The sequence below is a fragment of the Aspergillus bombycis genome, assembly GCF_001792695.1.
Source record: "Aspergillus bombycis strain NRRL26010 chromosome Unknown contig00014, whole genome shotgun sequence".
In the NCBI taxonomy this organism is placed as follows: domain Eukaryota; kingdom Fungi; phylum Ascomycota; class Eurotiomycetes; order Eurotiales; family Aspergillaceae; genus Aspergillus; species Aspergillus bombycis.
This window is the reverse complement of record NW_019170016.1, coordinates 220,378-240,647: the sequence shown is the minus strand read 5'-3', so window position 1 is coordinate 240,647 and position 20,270 is coordinate 220,378. Positions and strand designations below refer to the sequence as shown.

At 49.4% G+C, this 20,270-nt stretch overlaps 8 protein-coding genes across 8 annotated transcripts; 3 read left to right on the top strand and 5 right to left on the bottom strand.

Annotated features, from left to right (window-relative positions):
• Positions 1 to 258: 258 nt before the first annotated feature.
• Positions 259 to 1,617, top strand: ABOM_002020 (uncharacterized protein; the record flags this gene model as incomplete). The annotated part of the gene is made up of 1 exon (XM_022529150.1): positions 259 to 1,617. One exon carries the CDS (start codon positions 259 to 261, stop codon positions 1,615 to 1,617), a length of 1,359 nt encoding a protein of 452 aa, XP_022392374.1.
• Positions 1,618 to 2,598: 981 nt separating this feature from the next.
• On the bottom strand, positions 2,599 to 4,296 carry ABOM_002019 (Zn(II)2Cys6 transcription factor; the record flags this gene model as incomplete). Its single annotated transcript, XM_022529149.1, has 4 exons — positions 2,599 to 3,357; positions 3,411 to 3,544; positions 3,636 to 4,182; positions 4,237 to 4,296. 4 exons carry the CDS (start codon positions 4,294 to 4,296, stop codon positions 2,599 to 2,601), a joined length of 1,500 nt encoding a protein of 499 aa, XP_022392453.1.
• A 569-nt stretch (positions 4,297 to 4,865) lies between these two features.
• ABOM_002018 (uncharacterized protein) lies at positions 4,866 to 6,090 on the top strand (the record flags this gene model as incomplete). Its single annotated transcript, XM_022529148.1, has 5 exons — positions 4,866 to 4,965; positions 5,032 to 5,187; positions 5,240 to 5,520; positions 5,588 to 5,890; positions 5,947 to 6,090. The coding sequence occupies 5 exons, from the start codon at positions 4,866 to 4,868 to the stop codon at positions 6,088 to 6,090; spliced, it is 984 nt and encodes a 327-aa protein (XP_022392452.1).
• A 559-nt stretch (positions 6,091 to 6,649) lies between these two features.
• Positions 6,650 to 8,699, bottom strand: ABOM_002017 (amino acid transporter; the record flags this gene model as incomplete). The annotated part of the gene is made up of 9 exons (XM_022529147.1): positions 6,650 to 7,093; positions 7,150 to 7,475; positions 7,528 to 7,551; positions 7,609 to 7,989; positions 8,057 to 8,111; positions 8,165 to 8,192; positions 8,244 to 8,356; positions 8,410 to 8,472; positions 8,526 to 8,699. 9 exons carry the CDS (start codon positions 8,697 to 8,699, stop codon positions 6,650 to 6,652), a joined length of 1,608 nt encoding a protein of 535 aa, XP_022392446.1.
• Positions 8,700 to 9,593: 894 nt separating this feature from the next.
• ABOM_002016 (uncharacterized protein) lies at positions 9,594 to 11,092 on the top strand (the record flags this gene model as incomplete). The annotated part of the gene is made up of 5 exons (XM_022529146.1): positions 9,594 to 9,782; positions 9,848 to 9,952; positions 10,021 to 10,248; positions 10,320 to 10,462; positions 10,555 to 11,092. 5 exons carry the CDS (start codon positions 9,594 to 9,596, stop codon positions 11,090 to 11,092), a joined length of 1,203 nt encoding a protein of 400 aa, XP_022392445.1.
• Positions 11,093 to 11,267: 175 nt separating this feature from the next.
• Positions 11,268 to 13,098, bottom strand: ABOM_002015 (myo-inositol transporter; the record flags this gene model as incomplete). Its single annotated transcript, XM_022529145.1, has 3 exons — positions 11,268 to 11,546; positions 11,649 to 12,847; positions 12,900 to 13,098. The coding sequence occupies 3 exons, from the start codon at positions 13,096 to 13,098 to the stop codon at positions 11,268 to 11,270; spliced, it is 1,677 nt and encodes a 558-aa protein (XP_022392448.1).
• A 1,072-nt stretch (positions 13,099 to 14,170) lies between these two features.
• Positions 14,171 to 16,090, bottom strand: ABOM_002014 (cytochrome P450; the record flags this gene model as incomplete). The annotated part of the gene is made up of 7 exons (XM_022529144.1): positions 14,171 to 14,567; positions 14,626 to 14,897; positions 14,952 to 15,196; positions 15,244 to 15,395; positions 15,453 to 15,644; positions 15,703 to 15,832; positions 15,898 to 16,090. The coding sequence occupies 7 exons, from the start codon at positions 16,088 to 16,090 to the stop codon at positions 14,171 to 14,173; spliced, it is 1,581 nt and encodes a 526-aa protein (XP_022392447.1).
• Positions 16,091 to 18,383: 2,293 nt separating this feature from the next.
• On the bottom strand, positions 18,384 to 20,156 carry ABOM_002013 (neuroligin; the record flags this gene model as incomplete). Its single annotated transcript, XM_022529143.1, has 2 exons — positions 18,384 to 18,535; positions 18,587 to 20,156. 2 exons carry the CDS (start codon positions 20,154 to 20,156, stop codon positions 18,384 to 18,386), a joined length of 1,722 nt encoding a protein of 573 aa, XP_022392449.1.
• Between the last annotated feature and the right edge of the window lie 114 nt (positions 20,157 to 20,270).

Here is a 20,270-nt window from a genome sequence, read left to right as displayed (position 1 = left end):
CCATAAGCGGCATAAACTCATTAAACTGATCCACTTGATCTGCGGTCTGGTGTCGTTCCTGCGTCTAATAGTAGCAACGCGCGTCACTCCGGATAATGTCGCAAGCGGACGGTGGTCTAGCTCGACTATCAATTACCCCAGCATGCATAATAAATACCCCGAAGGTGCCCCTGGGAATCTAAACACAGAGCCCATGGAGTAAATCTAGCATTTCCCTTGTGTTCATTCCATTCGAGCATTTCCTCTACTTAGCACAGAATGGTTTTCTCCAAGGGAGCAGCTCTTGCTGCTCTGTGCGCTCTTGCGATTTTTGCCAAACCCGCATTTTCCGGTTCCAATGAGCAATTGCCACTTTTGAAAGACTTCGATGAGTCTGGTGTACTTGGCGCTCTCTATCGGCCCAACTCTACAAGCGAAAGATCACGCATCGCGGTCTACGTGATGCATGCGGAGCAAGACTACACTACTTTTGTGGCCTGTACAGAGCTACCTAAGCGCGGCTTCACTACTTTCTGTGCCAACAATGAAGCTAGCAAGTATGGATACATGTCAGACCTGAACTTTGAGGACATGATGACAGAGATCAACACCGGTATGGCTTGGCTACGCAACCTGACCGACATCGACAAGGTTGTGATCCTAGGCCATAGTGGTGGTGGCGCAATGATGGCAGCATACCAAAACGTCGCAGAGAACGGTGTTTCGGCATGCAATGGTGCTGAGAAAATCTACCCGTGCTCTGACGCGATGGCTGGCCTTGAACCTGCTGATGGCCTAATGTTGTTAGATGCCAATTACGGTCTTTCCACCATGGCGTTACTGAGCCTGAACCCTGCCATTGAAGATGAGACCGACACGTCCAGGTTAAACCAATCTTTGAGCGTCTACAATCCTGCCAACGGATTCAACAATAATACCCAGTCCAAGTACACCGCCGATTTCAAGAGTCGATTCCAGCAGGGCGTCGTGGCACGCAACAACCGCATCCTACAGTATGCCCAGACGCGCCTCAAGGCACTTGAGGCCGGCAAGGGAATGTTTGGTGACGATGAGCCACTGACTATCCCAGCTTCACTTTATATTGGATTCAACAATCTATTCTTTGCCCAGGACACCCGGTACCTGCACCATACCACATATGCCTGGCCTCTGCTCCGTAAGAACGGCACCACCACGCAAATCGTCCCATCTGTACGCGTCCCCGGTAACTTTAAGGACTACTCCAATAAATGGCAGAGTGGGGCGCTGAAGACTACCATCCGTCGATTCTTGTCTACCTTTGCCATCCGAGTCACCGACAAATTCAACATCAAGGCAGACAACATCGAGGGCATTGACTATGCCTCGAGCCAGACGGCACCCCATGCATCCGTTCAGGGTATTCGCGTCCCTCTCCTAACCATGGGCATGACGGGTCATTACGAGTACTTGAACGCGGAGAAGCTCCACCTCAACGCCGTCAGCAACGACACTGCGATTGCTTTTGTGGAGGGAGCTCAGCACACTATCAACACTTGCACCGAGTGCGAGTCCTATCCCGGTGAATTTGGGGACACTGTTGTGACATGTTTCGATTATGTTGCGGAGTGGTTGGCCAAGCCAGGTCGCTTCCTTTAGGCTTTAGAAATTCTTGATCTGTGCCCAGTAGACTTAGTACGCTTATTTAGCGGGGGATACTCTACGGGATACGATAGCGGCTCCAGGTAGACTCTTTAATTGGAGGCTCTGGGATTACTTTCCTGTCTCTTGAAATACTAGTAGGTAGCAATGGTTCTGCCCACCCACATTATATTATCCATCACTACTATCTGCTAGTCCTGTGAAAACGCCATTAAAATAGATATATAATGGATGTTGTCAGGAAGAACAGACATGCATAAGATAAGCAATAACTCTGGCTGACGTTGTGTAGACTTTCCCAAGCGCAAGTTCAGTGCCTTTGTCATACCGTCAAGAGCGACGTTAGATCCCGACCTGGATTTCTTCTTGCCGCATTCCCCGTACATTCCCCCACTGGAGAATAGTACGGTCTTATTCTGTCGGCACTTGGAGCATCATTCTGCGGTATCCCAGAGGCTAGCGATCAGAGAATCCCCGTCATCGAGGAGGATAAATACTTGTGGAACATGGAAAGGCATCGATCAGAGCAACGTCACTGAGAAACAACGAGGGCACCAATTTGGGTATCGCTGGCAATATTATCTACGTGTTATATCATGAATGGTGTTTATCAATGGCAAAAGCAGAACACTATGTGCTCCCGCTTAGACGGTGGTGAGTTTCACAAAGTCGCTTCTCTCACGTTTTCGTATCCTAAGTATTGGACAGAACACCCACAGATTGCCTGCATATAGCTTAGGTGCTGAATATGAGGCTTTTGACGATTTTCCTGAAGACTTGTTCTCCAAGTATCTTCTCGTCTCTCATGGCGTGCGTTACAAACGAAGCAAGCATTGCGAGCACATATAAATGAAACCACTCCTATCCAATCATGAAATTGCGTATCCGAAGACAAACAACATTTATGTGCCCTTTTTCTCGCCCGGCATGAAAACGTCTGGCTTTGAGCATATGCGACCTTCTCAAGCGACGAAGGATCTAACAGACCACAAGTTGCAGATTTGTTTCCGTTGGAACCGCATCGAGAAAACCGCCTACATCAATGCCAAACATCTTCGTGTACTCAAAGATATGGTAGAACCAGTTGCGCTCAGGGAGATTGTAATAGTCGAAGTACCCGAATGCAATTGACGCCGGAAAGGAGATCACACAAGCACCCAAGGCAATTGTCTTTGGTTGCAAGAAGTATTCAGCGCATTTGCCAATATTGACGGCCATATCATGCATCTCTTGTGCATCGCAAGGGAACGGGAGGAACGGCGGCCGACTCCCCTCGGGAGCATTCCTTAGACAGCTCAGATATAGCATGTAGAGATTGCTGCAGAGAAGGACATGAGAGGTCCAGTACAGCAGGTGAATATGACCCGTCTCAAAGTCAGAAAAATAGATACTCGTCGGAGGGAACTTCTCCTGTGGCATGGCGTGGCTTGAATGAAAGCTCGCCGGTTGCTCCCAGTATAGCTTGGCAGGGTAGTCCCTTTTGTATGCCTCATACCAGGCCCGGAGCCGTCTAGAGAGACTCAAATATTCCTTGTAGATTGTAGATAGCCTTTGTAAATTCTGGGGAATATCTGACGTGTTATACGCCGAGTCAATCATCTGCAATAAAGCCGGAATCTCCACCATCAGGTCTAGTAAGTACTGTTTTGGTTCCTTCTTATACCCCTTCCAGGGAACAGACGTCCATTCTGGCGTTGCAAGGTAGGTGGGTTTCCTTGTTCCAATGCAATGGATCATCTGACGTGAAGCAAATTAGTCCTGTGGTCGTACATCAACATCGCAGAACGTACAGCGGAAAGCCGTAATCCGTCAAACAGTCTATGTCTTGCCGGAGACCATTCACTGTCCAGACCTTGTGAGTGAACCAATGAAAGGGCTCCGTGGGTATGGCTCGCCCAACCCAGGCCTCTGCTAGACGATCCTTCTAGAATCTGTAATAACGGCTTGCTGTTAGCACGGACACAACTACTAGTAGGACGGAAGCCCTGCCTCATAAATTGCCAAGAACATCATACTTGCTAGGGTCTCGTCTCGGAGGCCCCGGGTTCCATTTTGAATGGTTCTGTGAAGATGTCTCAGGGATTGGGAATATGATTCTGAGCTTATCCGAGTCAAACGGGGATCCTGGGAAATGCGACCCATTCGAGCCGCACCGAGTGCCAGCAAAGCCGACTTCAAACTCGGCTCGTCTACATCGAGGTCAGGGGTAAAGGCCATCCAGTCGATATAGCTCGACTTTCCAAAAACGTCTAGCCCCGTTTGGATGACGTTGTTATGGAAGTATGCGCCACAGTAATACGCAACAGCAGAGCGCTGCAGGGTAAGGGCATGGGAGGATAGCCCACGGCTGCACACGCGATGTGTGACCGCAAGGTCTGACTGGGCATCAACCTCTCGACCGTCGGAGCTGACTTCAGTGGTCGAGCTAGACTCTGATACCGCTTGACTGGAACGACCTTTCCTCTGATAGGACACATTGATGAACTTCATTTCGCGCGAATAGCCCGGACAGGAAGTGTTTCGCGACAGGCATTGACCACACGATGGTCGCTGTTCGTCGCACTATCGATATGATTCAGTGGGACAGCTCAGAATTAGCCAAATAATGCCACTCACACGCTTCTTGCGCCTCCGGCATGCATGACACCCTTTCGAGCCTCCTGCGATTCGTGCCATTGTATCAAGAGCAATGATATCAAGTGCTTTGTTCCACACTATTACGCACCGAACATAGATTGAGATCCAGATTTATTTCCTTCAGAAGATCATTTGTGACCCTTACATAGACCATATCGTGGGGCTGTGAAGGTTCTCCACGGGAATACGAGGCGCCAATAGATGCGGTGCCAAGGTTGAAGCACAGTCCAGAAACATTTAACCATTTGGCCGGGCGCAATACATTTCCTGACTAGGCATGGTTCATCATGACTAAAGCCTTGGCAGCTTCGTGGTTGGCGGCTATATATAGCGGTATATCATAGGCAGGCTGCAAGATATCATTTACATAGAAGTCACAGAACTTCATCATCAGTAAGCGCAAAACCTTTCTCGATCCAGTAGTTAGTAATTACGATGGTGCCTAAAGCTCAGTCATTCTACAATCTTGTTAACTCAACAATTGAACATGGCAAAAACGTTGTTACCTTAATAGATACGTAGTTTAAAACATACAAATGATGCAATCTCCAGTGCCTAACACCCCTTCACCAGCCCTCTGTAAATCACTTCATCTTTGATTCTCAACTATGGACCGTGTTGCTTCAGGTACTCCTAATGCCAGGCCCGGCTGGCTCCAAAAGCTATACAATGCCTTGGGATTCAAAAAAGGGTATAACCTCATTCTATGTATGTTCCATTCCGCGACCTGTGTTTGTGTGTGTGTGTAGCAACAAGAAACTTACCATGGGTCAGTTTTCATCTTCGGTGGTGCTTGGATGGGATTCACCCTCGCTCGTCTGGAATTCTTAGACTTCTCAACGTTCTGCGACAACGCAGCGCCTGGGGAATGCTTTTACTATAAGGGGAGCGGATACGTAGGACTATACCTGCACCTGGGTTGTATACTTCGTGTGTCTCTTTGCCCGGAATATCTTCAATCGAGTCGCTAATAGCATGTCAGCTGCTGCCTTCCTCGCCTTCTTCCAGTTTATCCCAGCCATCCGATACAAGGTTATACTATTCCACCGCATCAATGGATACATCATCATCCTACTCGTCCTGCTCTCCCATGTTGGGACATTCATGATTGCAAGACATGCCTTCGGAGGGCTCATTCCCACCCAAGCCGCCATAGGCCTCCTGGTAATCATATCGACCTGTGCCATCGGCATGGCCTACTACAATGTGAAGCGACTACAGCTAGAACAGCATCGAGCCTGGATGCTACGGGCATTCTTCTACGTAAGACCACTTTTCCCCAAACAGACAAACCTTCTCTGCGAACCTACTAAACATAGCCTTCTCACAGATGGGATGTATCATCACTGTGCGCATAATCCTCATCATATCGACGACCATCATCTCAATCTCACCGAGCTACTACATGGCCCAGCCATGCGAAAAAATTGACTTCATGATCGGAAAAGAACAAACACTCGAGAGCTACCCCGACTGTGTCAGCTTTTACAACGGGTCGCAGCCGGCCCAGAATGTCCTCGTCCTGGGCGACTTCAATGGCGATGCGGACAGAATAGGAACCGCCCTTAACATGAACTTCGGGATGGCGTTTTGGCTCGCCTTGTTTCTTCATGTTATCGGTGTAGAGATCTATGTAAGTTCAGCAGAGTCGATGTTCCCTCACCCAGAGAAACTGACTTGAATCGCTAGCTGCAACTAACTCCGAGAGAATCTCAACGGCTGCGTGAAATTTCCTATACTCGACAGTTGGAAGCTGGGTTCGAAAACCCTGGGAGGGCGGGTCTCACTGTCGACAAATTTGGTGATAGTGAGCCTTGGGTTTCTGGAAAGTGATGTCGATGATTATTGCCCGATAACTTGATCCATCTGCTGGGTTATCTAACCCCGGTGAATTGGGTATAGCCCTTTATTGAGTGAGCCGCACTTGGTGAAGTTGATGCTCTTGGCTTTCTGCGACTTTATATATGAAATTGTCTAGTTCCCTGGTATACAATAGTGTCTTGCTGTTAAACTATCTAGTCGCTATATATGTAGTGTTTGAAAACATAAGGGAGTATCAAATACCAACAATTGACGCACAAAGAGACATGCATGTGTAGAGGCTGGTACAAGCTGCGCACTGAAGAGCCCGAGGATGTTTTGGACTGTGCTTCACCATTGTGGGTCAATGGGACTCAAGTAATGGGATAAAGTCACTATAATTGGTGATACTCTAACCGTCTTTCTCGTAGTCGGCCGATAGCATTCAGACTCGAATTTCTTCAGGAGCCCATGAAAATGTGAAATCTGGACAGGTAATAACACTTTTCTCCTTTGACTGTCTTCCCTGCAGGTTGAGCAATTCATTAACAGAATGAAATAATTTGATATGAGCCTGAAGACCACAAAATACTTAATGAAACATCCGGCCTTCTACCTTCACAACAGGGCCTTCGTAAACCTTCCTCGCAACCAGCCAGTATAACACCGCCGATAATCCCATGACCCCGACAAACAGAACCGGTGCCCAGTTCAGAGTTTCCGTAGTGACTTCGCGGTTCACAGGCCAAAAGCTCCAGAAGAATGCCCATGAAGCATACACTAGCGCCAGTATGTTTATTGGCATTCCGAATCGACCAAGCGACCAACGGGAAGGGGGTAGTGGTGGGGACTTTGTTATGCGGCGCACAATAACACAAGCAATGGAGATCGTATATGTAGCCATGAGAGGGCTGGTAGAGAGTGATAGCAAGGCGTTCATTGCGACACCGGAACCAATGTTGATCAGAAACATAATGAGTGAGAAGGCGCATGTCATGATGACTGAGTTGACGGGGATATGGAGTGTCGGGTGGACCTATTCACAATATCAGCCATAAATCCAGCAACTACCGCAACTAATGAAGGACTTACAACTCCAAGCCAGCTAGAGAAAGGTAGGCCATTATCACGAGCGAAGGCGAAGGTCTGTCGCGAGGCTGACGCTATGCAGCTAATAGTGATCATGAAGAATAAGAGGAGGATGACCACCACTAGGATACTTGCACCAGTTACATTCTTCGTAGCCTCCGAGAACACATGGATAAATGGTAGAACAGTAGGAGAGTCCAGGGCTTCTTGCACGTCGAGCATTGTAAATAGATATGCCAGAACTAAACCAATGGCAAATGGCATATTCAGGAAAAATGACAGTATCATTGATTGAGGAACTGTAATACCAGCGTTTTCAATCTCTTCCGCTGTAATATGATTAGCTGCCCATAGGCCACCTTGCTAACAAGAAGAACTTACACATATGTGCAACCGAGTCAGAGCCTGGTGCAGGACAGAATCAGCAAAAGCCTCTTAAACCCCCATAGTTAGGACTCTCACCCATAACAGTAAACATTTGGGACACCTGTCCTATCATCACTGCCAACGATGGACTCGCCCATCCAGCTCCGTAATCCTTAAACCCGAAAAATACGTCCTGTGTCTTTGCCTTGGGTGCGAGGACGAGTAGCGTGACTATAATTGGAGCAAATGCAAAGAAGTGGAAGGTGACAAAGATGCCCTCTGCAAGTGGAAGATGTTTTGCAGCAAATATATTAAAAAGACTCATTCCAATTGATGCTGCAGAGACAATCAAGGTTCCTTGCCAACGAGCCGGGACATACGTCTCATTGTTCAAGAAGATCATGGCCTGTATCATTGTTCCGGTTAAATAGGTGTCAAATGCCACCACGCTCTGCCAGGCGAGTGCCGAAAGCCATCCTATGATAAGCACGTGTGTTAGTATACATGGTCAGTTTGATTATATCCACAGCTTTAGAACACGTACCGGAGGCATAGCTAAGAAACTTTTGATATTTCCTGGGAGCGAACTCAGACACCCACTAATAAGGAGTTTTAGCTTCACGCTTTCTATCGTCCGGGATGGACTACCTACATGGTACTGGCCACCTGCGGTAGGCGCCCTATGTGCGCAACATTAGTCCTTCTGTCGAAACCCACACTGCCGTACTCACATGGAGGACATTTCAGCCAAAGAAAGGACTATAAAAGCTGTCCGCAGTATGCCCAAACCAGCGACCAAAACAGACATGGTCGCCCACCTGTCCTCAGGCCCTGGGAGGTTGATCTGGCACCAGATTAGCTAGTTCCTGGCAAATATAGGTGTACCTACGTTAGCACATTCTCCCACGTTCCCATGATGCATGTTGTGAAGCCAACGGTACTGATAAGCCGGAAGTTTCTCTTTCATGCATTAGTACCGTACCTTCAAAGGTGCCGGTAGGCTGGATGCAAACCCTCATTTCCTGCTTTTTACCCATCCGATGCATGTCTCTCTGGTCGTTCACCGTGAATCCATTTCTGACGCCCTTCGATACACCTTCAAGACATTCCCTCGCATCAGGTATTGCCTCCACATGTGGGGTGCGGTCCGAGCCGACTTCTTTCAGTTCCAATTGCTCGTTAGCCATAATGACGATGAATGATACAAATTCACAGATCTGAGAAGGTTGACAGATTGTGATGGGAATTGTGCTGGGAAATTGAAGAATGGGGGACTCCTACGTGGCGTCGATTTGGCCCCCTGCGGAGGGTACGTAAACAAGAGCACAGTGTCACATCTCCATTGCATCCCCGGAGGTTGTACACGGACTGTAGTGGGTTTACTCTGCGTCCAGGGTGTGGAAGTCTCGACATCAATTGGAACATCTCCCAAGCTACCCAATGGCCTCTCCGGTGGCGCATAGCCTGCATAACGTCACAGTTAGGTTTCAGGGATCACGCACAAAGAATTCCCCCCGTGGAACCTTTCGCCGTGCGAGGCCTCTTTAAGCGTTCTAAGTAATTTGAGTCCCGATCTGATAGATCATACGCTTTCGAGGTCTGCCTGCCTCTTGAGGTTATTTCTTGCTTTATTCCTGAAGGTACGGCTTGAGGCCGTCATCCCTATTTCCCGAAAGAGCCCAGGAGGCATAAAACCTCGAGGTTGCACACATCGACATGTTAGCCTTCTAATATAGCCCTTCGACTGGGACCATTTAATTCTGCGCCTCCTATATGCGCTAGGGGCACGTTACTACCTTGCTCAGACCAGTTCCAGCCCCGCCCCGATCAGTTCTCTTAAACCACTTTGAGGATAATGTCCGACCCTTTGTGAAACCGGATAATCGGAAATCAAGAATACGCGATTTTGTCCAAGGGAACCGCCGCCGTCGGGTACAGCATTCATACACCATTGCGAGAGTCCAGGATCCCTTGTCCGCATACCGAACCATTGGAAGTGCCTCCCTTAGGGCTCTCTTGATAGTCAACATGCCTCTCCTCCAGTATCATAATTACACTTGGTTGCTTTTGTTCCAACTCGAATGACTTTTTCCGGCTATGAGGACCACTCCTCTATGGAGATTACGTCCAATAATCATGTCGCAATCATTGTTATTGCCGCAGTAGTTGGGTTGGTATGGTCGATATTGATGATTGTAATGAGAATATACTTACGATTGCGTCTCATTCCTCCCCTTGGCTTTGACGACGCCGTTGCTGTTTTTGGAACGGTACATACACACTCTTATCTCATCTCATCCGTTTCTAATATATAGACTAACCTATACAACCAAAGATTGTGGGCATAGTGCAGACCTCAATAACACTTCACGCTGTGCACAACGGCATCGGCAAACAGGAAGACTTACTCTCGCCCAATGACGCTGACACCGTGATAAAGGTATGCCGTCCTTTCCGTGCCTTACAGGATATGATAATCCAGCCACTAACTGTGGGGTGACCGGGTAGGGTATATACATTGCCTGGTTGCTTTACCCCATCGCTGTCTGTTCCTCTAAAGTATCTTTGGCATTACTTATCGCGCGCCTTACAGTGGTCAAGGTGGAGCTTCGTGCAAGTTATGCCCTCGCCGGAATGGGCGTTGTCTGGGGGATTGTTTCTGTCATTGTGGCAGCGACGCAGTGTAAACTGCCGCAGCCATGGAACATTGGGGTCTCTCATCAATGCGATACCATGGTATAGTCCACATCCAGTACTTTCATACAAAGTGCAGTATAGTGTTTCTAACCTGTCTCATGGTCATGAAGTTTGTGCGCTGGACCGTGATCGAGACGGGAAATATGTTGATTGAGCTGCTAATTCCCGGCCTCATCATTATGTTGCTTTGGAATCTTCAGGCGCGATTCAAGACAAAGCTTATAGTCCTGTTAGCCTTTTCAGTTCAACTTCTGTGGGTGGTTCAACCCTAATTCCGCTTCTCTTCGTCAAAGATGTTCATATCACAACCTCTACTAACACGATCCGACACCATGACTCCAATAGTGTCGCAATCCCAACAATATTCCGATTAACACTCCTCTACGAAATGACGACAAGAGACATTCGTAACGACCGCACTTTCGCATTGACTAATGCGGTAGTGCTCACTGAAATCACGATGCACTTCTCCCTTATGGCTGCGACCTTTCCATGCCTTCGCAAATTCCTGCAGGCATTTGATACCAATCTAGGCGCAACCACGCATATGACTACTAGGCTTGACGTCACAGGCGACACTGGTTCAAAGGGAAGTTACGCGCTTAAGTCCTTAGAACGGCCCTCCCAGGGAACCGGTGGCAGCATCGAGCAGTGGCCTCGAATTAACCGCCGACCCGGTCGCAAATATCAACCACACACTGTGGCAGCGATTTCGGCGGGGAAGGACTCGAGTCCTCAGGCACATGGGGCTGGGGGAGGGGAAAGGGAGCGCACGGGCAACCATGATATAGAAAGTGGGAGTGTAGAAAGCGACAATAGCCAACTTGCCATAATCAGGCGGACGCAATATTGGGAGGTAACGATAGAGTCGGGAGGAAAATGATACAGACATATACTACTGGCATCTGACGACTCTGACCTGCGTTAAAACCTACAGTGTTTCGAGCGTTGTGTTACAGTAGCTTGGCTTGCATAACTCGTGAATACCCATCTCTATTCGTATATTTCAATCACGTACATAGTGTCCCTTAACCAAGCCATACGTCCGGAGCAGTGTTTTAGTGCCCAAACGAGGTGACTGTAGCAGCCTTGGCCTCATCACGATGCTCCTTCTGCCATTTCTTGGAGTAGCCCACACCAAAGCCATCGCTGAAGACTTCACGAATGGCTTCCAGAGGCATGCCCTTGCATTCCGGGAAGAAGAACAAGACAAACACCCAGCCAGTGAAGCAGATGCCAGTGTAGAATCCAAACGCGCCGCTCGGCGTGATGCCCTTCATCATGGATAAGAAGGTGGAGGAGATGATAATGTTGGTGCTCCAGCAAGTAACCGTGTTCTGTTGCGCAACTGTTAGTCATCATTTCGAATATGAATTCATGTTGGGGCAGGGTGTCAAGAGGAAAGGGGATCAGTGGGAAATAGAGAAGGGAGGACAAACCATCATTGTCCCGATAGCTCGGACTTCAAGTGGAATCAACTCGGTTCCAATCCACGCAATGGTCGCAACGCCAGACGAATAGCAGGCAACATAACAAATGATAGTCACCAGGACTACAATTCCCGGCCAGCCAACGTTATCGGTTTCCACTTCCAACGTTTGCAGGTTCACTGGAATATAGTGGAACGCGACCGAGGTGATGAGCATACATATAGCCATGCCAAGCACGGTAGTGGTCAGGATAATTCGTCGTCCAAATCGATCCACAACCAAGAGGTTGACGACCGAGAAGACAAAGTTGGTTCCTGAGACAGTGATACCGACGGCTGTGGGGTTGTTGAATCCAACGATCGAGAAGAGCTTGGCCGCGTAATACATAAGCGTGTTGAACCCTCCTAATTGACTGATGGCCATGACGACGCATGCAGTTAGGACGGCACGACCCGTTGATGGCGTCGTGAAGACCCGTTTAATCGTCGCCCAAATTGTGTCTTCGGACATCGCATGCGTTACTTCCTGAAGCGACAGCTCGATCGATCGGATCTTGGCTTCGCGCTGTTCCACGGTAGACCGTGGGTAGATGCGCCTGAGGACAGCATCTGCGCTTGCATTGTCACCACGTGAGACCAGCTGACGAGGCGACTCCGGACAGAGGAAGAGGAGCGCAGCAAGTGCCAGGGGCGGTGCAGCTCCTATCCCGACGGTTGCGCGCCACGCTTCTCCCTCCACCTGTGCGAAGCCGGCTCCAATCGCGCTCGCGAGTAGCTGACCAAAGGTAACGCTCATGTTGTTGAATGCCACCATACGGCCACGGTATTTGGCCGGGGCTATTTCACCGACTATCGATCGATTAGTATGCCAGTCAGTGTAGGTGAATAACGAGAAGGGACGTACTATACAGGGGGACCACCATGCAGCGCTGCCGACGCCGAGGCCCACAACAAATCGACCGACCGCAAACTGAGGCACAGAATAAGAAGCTGTCTGAAGCACGGTTCCGAGCACAAAAAGAATACAGGCCCCCCAGATGGGCCAGCGGCGACCAAAGCGATCGGCCGACAGACCAGCTCCGACTGCGCCGATCAAAGCACCACCGCTCGTCAGTGAAGTGACGAGTTCCTCTTCACTGGAGCTCAAGGTATGACCGAGGGACGTTCCAATGGTCACCAGTACCGAGGAAATATAGCCGGTGTCGTACCCTGAGAAGGAGATTGTCAGTTCTGCCTTTGCGGTGCTATGCGACAGACATACCGAAGAGAAGACCACCAATTGAGACGGTTATGGAGATCAACCACGCGGCCTTCGAGGCCGCTGTGTCTTCAATGCCACTCAGCTCAGAGACATCCTGGAGACGTCCCTTTTCAGCATCTATTGTGTCAATGTGCTCCACTTGCTCTGCCTTTTCTTTCTCGTACGAATCGTCCTCGCCACCGTACTGGTTCGGGGACATGATGCAGAGCTCGGTGTGGTTTGATCCAAAAATTTCCAAATATGAACAATTTCACTAAAAGAAAAGAGTAACTGATCGATTGAGGTGGGTAGTGGAGAGACTCAGAGATAGCGCTCCCATGTCAGAAATGCCAGATGGAGTCTGGGGATGCATGAAGCCTTATAATTGTTTGGTTGATAGACATCTAGCCCCAGACTAGTTGCGCTCCATTCTTCCCCACTCCCCCAGGCCCGTTTTACCTTTCCCCGTGGGGTACATATCAAAGGCCAATCATGTTCCTCCGATCGAGCAATGTCGAAGAGCCCAGCCAAGAATGTCTCTCTAGGCTGTGGCACTGCTGGAGATTCAATAACCGATGGGATGCATAACCGACAGAACCGGGGGCAGATCGTTTAGCCACGCGGAATAAATTACTCTCCTGGTGGCGCCCAGGCCTCAACTGACTTTTAAAGCGAATCCAAGACGCCGTAAATCCCCCAGATTGACTGTTTCTCCGCATTGATAGGCGTCTGGGGTCAACCTTAAATCCCTGGCAGCCCCACTCAGCCCCTTCGGGAGGCAATTCTTTCCAGCGGGATTTATTCCCTCTTTCACCCATTCTTTAGGTACAATCCTTTGAAAACCAGTGGACGCCAAGCCTGTATCCGTGTGGGATTGTCATGTTGCAAGTTTCCCCGAGCAGTTCGCCGCATCCCAGGGTTGCCGACTGGCTTCGGGACGTTCCAGACAAGCCAAGACGGCTTTCTCCTCACGTTTGTCCACTTGCGGCCAGTCAGACCCGATGCAGATACGATTGGGAACTTATACAAGACAGCATGACATCATTGGATTATCTCTTCTATTGACGTATCTCTGCTAAAAGTGGGTATCGAGTGGACCTTGCCGGGTACAAGTGGGTATGTGAGCAGGAATCCAATCACAATTCCCTCGTGAGTGATAACACACTCTCATTGCCCTTGGTTAAACCACATACTCGGGCGCGGTGTGGCCATTTCAATCATATACTCCTTTCAAAGAGCACTCGACTTCTGTCCTGGACGTCTAGGCACCTTGGCGACAGATCACTGGCAAATCAGGTTTCCAGCAGGGTAAGTTCCTCCGCGTGGCTCTTTTCCCATGGGAAGCTCTTCTCAACCGCCCGAATAAGACGCTCGTGTTCGGGGCTACGGACGCAAATGCTCAGCTCGAATGGCACCGGGTGACTGATAACTCCTGTCGAAAACTCGGGAGTAACGGGGACTTCTTTTCCATCTCGAACCGCATTGGTAATGTTGAACACGGCCAAGCACCGCGCCACGGCAAGATAAAGATTGGCATCAGCGAGATGCTGTCCGGGGCAAATCCGGCGCCCGAATCCGAATGCGAGTAAATGCGGATCATATTCTGGTGTTCGCCCATTATCGCTCAGGAAGCGCTCCGGCTTGAACTCGAGCGGGTCGTGGTAAAGGTCTGGATCATGAGCAATGGCCCTGTATATGTGAGGTATGTCAGCGGACAGCAATGGAGATGCAAAGATGGCTAACGCACCAGATGTTCGGGACCAGGATCGCGCCCTTAGGAATGAGGTAGCCCTCGTATGTATCGTCCTCGCTTGACGCATGAGAGACCCCCAGTGGAGTCACCGGATGCCATCGAAGGACCTCCTTCACCACGGCATTGATATATGGCAGGCTTTCACAGTCAGACATTTCCGGTAGACGGCTCGTTCCCACCACACGGTCAATTTCCTCCTGGGCCTTCTTCTGCACCTCCGGGTTCAGCACCATAGCCTGGAAAAAGCATGCTAATGACGAGACACTCTAGAGTAAGGGTTAGCTGCGAACACACATGAATCGATTAGCCGGCGGATGTACTGTTTCAGCTCCTCCACCGTAGAGCGACTGTGCAGACCACTTCGCCACGATTTCTTCCTCGGAGCCTGGTTCGACATGGCCTTGCTCCAGAAGACTCGACACATACGAAGGCACATACTTCTGCTGTTTAAGCTGTCGTCGAACAAACTCGTAGGGCACGTCTCTCATTGCCGTCACCCTTTTCTTGTATGCCTTGGCCGTCTCTTGCCACCCGCTACCGGGAAACCAGCTGGGTAGGTATTTTACTGCATCTGGTCAGTACACATTCTGACAAATAGCGTCGGCTTCATACATATGGGAATGAAGTTGACCAGCCAAGCCCCAGGAAGGACAAGTTGCGAAAAGTCCTCCATCCCCTTATCGACCAAGTCAACCAGGGGGTCACGCGCATGTGACTCAGTGATATAACCGTATCCGACTCTCAGGATAATCGAACCAGCTTCCCTAGACGCAGGCGATGCTTTAGTGGGTCGATTCAAGTCTGAATGCCGAACAACTCACTTCCTGATGTGCTGGATAAGATCATCCGGGTTGTCCAGTATACGGAACACCAGACGATGTGTTTCCATGTCGATGATATTGTGGTATTTTGAAATCGAAGCGATAGTGCCCATCTCTTGGTGCAACGCTTTCCGATAGGCGCGGAACCAACTGTTGTACGGCAGCAACCCCAATGTGTCCTTCCAATCCGTTCTAGCAAGCCAGTTAGCCATATATAGCTTTGGCTTTCCAGAGTCTTTGGCTACCGCACATTTCTGCGATGGGCAGGTGAGGCCTGGAGGAGTGCAGCCCCGAGCGCTTCTCCATGAGATCCACCACGACCTGATGGTCGTTTATGATGACGAGTGTTTGTCCAAAAATCGTTACCGAGCTGATTGGCCCTATTCAGAGGTTCCGGGATTAGTACTTTGAATTCCAGTATTTCCGACTTGGATCATCGTGTTACCATAAAGCGCCTTATGCTTGAGCCAGTGCAACCAGTCTGGCGTGCCCGGTGACGGCAAGTCCAGCAAGTTGCCGATGATGGGCTTTGAAGGAGGGCCTGGTGGGAGCCTCTTTAGTGTCTTCCACGCCCCCAGACTCCATCGGACTATGTAGAGGCCAGCGAGGCCCAAAAGAAGGCTGACTACCAGCAACATGGTGACTACAGCCTGCTCCAGTGAAGTTGAGTGGCACAGCCCGGGCTCATCCCATTCTTATGGGACTCCCTTGAGATGAAACAGGGCTGCAGATATCCCCCTTCATTCAGCTGAATATGCGGCGGTAACCATGACCAGGGGGGGTTACATCGCCTCTACAATAATCATCTCTCGCAACACAGTGATTGGTTCGATCTAGTGCTTAGTGGAGCCAGTGCTCTGCAAGATATTTGAAAAATGCGCATGTATTCAACCAGGGCCTGAGTCTTGTTTCGCTTATCTACCGTGCTTTACGCCACGTCGTGTATTAGCGTCTCTATGATTCTTGGTTCATCTTTTTCTTTGTTTCCGTCCCTTATTTTACCTAGTTTTTGGTGGTATAAATCATGACCAATCCATTCCTGTCAAGAGTCCCAACACACGTCTGTGGTATGAAAGGTCGAAGTACAAGAGACTGAGCTGCAACAGTGCATTGACGAGCGTTATGTGAAAACTTTCATGGTTTATACACATTCCTCATCTGCCAGAAAAACCTTCAAGATGCTAGTATGAACCTAATGTGGCCCCTGTCTATGCGGCCGCAATTGATACGGGATGGTCAAGCCGGTGTTATTCGGCCTTGATCGTCTGACACAACCTAAAATGTCACTGACGAAACGGGCAACGAGCAGCCCTGTATCCGCCGTAGTAACCTCATTTCGTCTGGGGTGTAAGGATTGTGGTCGTACGAAAAGCCCGGCAATACCGCAAGGCATTTCAAGCCTCCCAGTGCATCATAGACGGGCCGACAGACATGAAAAAGCCCTAAGCCGCTGATATCAGAGGCTACAATTGAGGTTCTATTACCCGGTACAATACCCACGAATCGCGAATCTCCAAAGAATAACAAGAACAGGAGAACCATGACCTGTATTTGGGGGGCAACAGACTGCGGTACTGGTACTGTTGACAAGAGCCGACCCATCCCTTTCTTCGCCAGTACCGCCGACGTAATCTGGATTGCGTTGTACCACTCACCGTGAGTGCAGACTCGGCGCTGTCGTACAAGGGGCGTCCTCTGTCTTGATTCCCTTTGATTACTTGTTCTTTTTTGTTTATGGTTTCTTTTTTTTCTGCACGGGGAGAAAAAGGCAACGCTGCAAAACGCCCTGCATAACCTCCAGCTCCACCCTCTCGCGAATCTACCAATCAAAAGCTCCCTCCCTTCTTCGACCGCGTTTCCCCGATGGTGCATTTCTCCGTCGCACAGGCCTGCTAGGGGGGATCCACTGTCCACCGTAGCCTGTATAGAGTGCCAGGTCGTTGCCCTAGTGCCACTATTGCCACGTATGGGCGCATTAGGCCACATACGGGTTAGTGCGGGAACGGCCCGAGGCTGAACTCTCCACAGTCTGGATGGAGTGTTGCAAGACATGAGCAGATACCTTGGACATTTTCACATCCCAAATCCCTTAATATATATACAGTTGAATATCTTTTTTATAGTTGAGTGTAGTATGTCAGTGTACACATCACTCATCTGCCATCCCTTGGATCACAAGCCTCGTGCTCTATATGTAACCTGTATCGCGATATATATATTTCGCCATTAAATCACTTTACTGACTAATATAAAATCACGTCTAATTGATAGTAGAATGTTCGGTCAAGACACAGTCTCCCCCGAATGTTGAACATAAGACTTAGATACAAGCACTCACCTATTCAAAATATCCATACGTGAACAACTGCTATGATCATGGTGCTCACAATCTATGCAATCTACAGACTTGAACTACAGTGACGTGATACATGCCAATAACTTATACAAGGCCACGCCCACAAAACCACATACTTTTGGGAACTGAGTGAATATCAGCATAGCTTAAATATGAATAGAGGAGTCTTGCTACAGGGGTGTTGCTTTTTTTCAGCAGATCGCTTTTAGAGCTTTTGTGAGGACATGCATTCCAGGTGAAAGTTTATCTTGATAGGTTATTCGTACGGATCAGTAAAGTGTTGATGGCACTGCATATCAAACTTTAATGGCTCTGTGCTGTGCAAGTCATCGAGCTGCAATATAGCACAAAAGCTAATGGGAACCGGGGTACAGAGTCGGAACGATACAATCTAGCATAGGGGCATTGCTGGTTTACACAAATGGAATGAAATCTATGGCACCGAATGCTGCGAAACAAGGCATGACTTGGATGACACATACACCCGACATACTTACCGGATTGCTGTCCTCGTTAATTGTTATACGATAACAGAGCTGCGTCGACAAAGATTGCACTTTACCACGGCTCGCGAATCAGAACTTGTACTCGTCAAAGGCGTCAATGACACTTTGGATGACCCCCGACCGCCAGGTATCACGCTCCACCGTTGTACTCTCAAGACGGAAAACCAAATTTGCGGCCGAGTCTCTCTGATATACTGGCCATTGTATCTTTAGATCTGGCACTACATGCAGTAAGTAACCTGACTGGGAGAAGCAGCAGCAAAGTAACTTACACTGGTGATTGTTCGGCGATAGCGTGCCTACAAAGCTTAACCACATACGGGCCACCCTGTGACTAACATTTTGTAGTTGGCTCTGAGCTTGGCTATCGGATGAAAGGAGAGGAGGAACCGTAAACCCGACTCCTTCGGAGTTGCTGAACACAAATGCGATATCCTGGAAGTGTGCGGCACCGAGAACCTGAGGGGACACACCATTAGGAATAACCGCAAAGAGATAGCTATAAACGGGTGTCCCGGATTCAGCCCACATTTGAGCACAATAGCGCTTGGGGGCATTGATGAGGTAGTCTCCAATGTAGAATGTGCTATAGCCATACAGTGAGCCATACTTCGAACTAGGGGAGATGAGAACTGTTCCCAAGTCAGCTCTGACTTCCCGGATGGGTAGCTGAAGATATCCATCCACTATTCTATCAATGGTGTCATTGGCAAGATACTTCCCGGCCCCGAACCCGGTGATCACAGCTCTGAGCTCAGCCCCCGTGTTAACAGAACCGAACATGCCGGAAGCGATATATCCTGTCCCCTCGTTCAAGTTGGACCCGATCAACAATGGTACTTTCACAAACCTTCCCTGCTTGAGCGCGTTTGAGGGAAAGTCAGTGATGAGTTTCCCGTCCACAACGGGGAAAAAGAACTTTTGCTGGAATGCAGCCTTGAGTGATTCCACTGGTGCTTGTCGTAGGCACTCAATGGTCCCTGTTGCGGCAGTACACCCAGTAGCGTTGAGGACATCTTGATACATGCGCTCCTGTTCATCCAGCGGGATGAGCGCAGCTGAACTGAGGGGAGCACCGCTCTGAGTGATAGCAGCGCGAAAAAGTCCATCGTCACGTCCACCATACGCTAGAAGATGGTATCCGACGGACAAAGCTCCACTGGACTCTCCTTGAATCGTGACGCGAGTAGGGTCTCCGCCGAACGCGGCAATGTTCTCTTGGATCCAATGTAGCGCCATGCGTTGGTCGTATAGGCCAAGATTCGCGAGGCCCGAATCATTGAACGTGCGACCGGACAAAAATCCAAAGCCAGAGACTCGATAGTTAAAACTAACTCCGATCGTTGGAGTGCCCATTGCGACGGATTCCTGGACGAGAAAGGACATATTGTAGCGCTGGTCTGCGCTACCCCCTTCCTGTAAGCCACCGCCATAGATGTACACCAGCACAGGGAAGCGAGAGGAAGAGGTCGCTCCAGCAGGACGGACAACATTTAGAGTCAAGCAGTCTTCATCTTCTTCGTGGTGGAACCCATCCTGCGTGTAGCCTGGGAGAGAGAGAGGCGCGGAGTGGCACCAAAGTCCGTAAGAATCTACCTGCTTCGGGACTTTCCACGACTCATTCAGCGGCTGTGGTTGTTTGTATCGTAAATCCTGGACCGGGGGTTGAGCGTAAGGGATCCCAAGGAAGAAGTCCTGATGGTATCGGGCATTGTGGACACCAATCAGGGTTCCATTTCTGACCGCGGCGATGGGTTTCACGCTGCGACCATTTCCGTGCCACGAGGGGAGTAGCAATTCTATAAGCCAGAAAAAGGTGATGGTCGGAGACCACGACCACATGTTGAACGGTTATCGTGTCGCTTGAAGTTCTGAGTCGACTGACGTTCGATCCAACGGACGCATACATTCCTGCCAAGCAAAGTATGTCACATGTTTTCCCTGTATGTTTTCAAT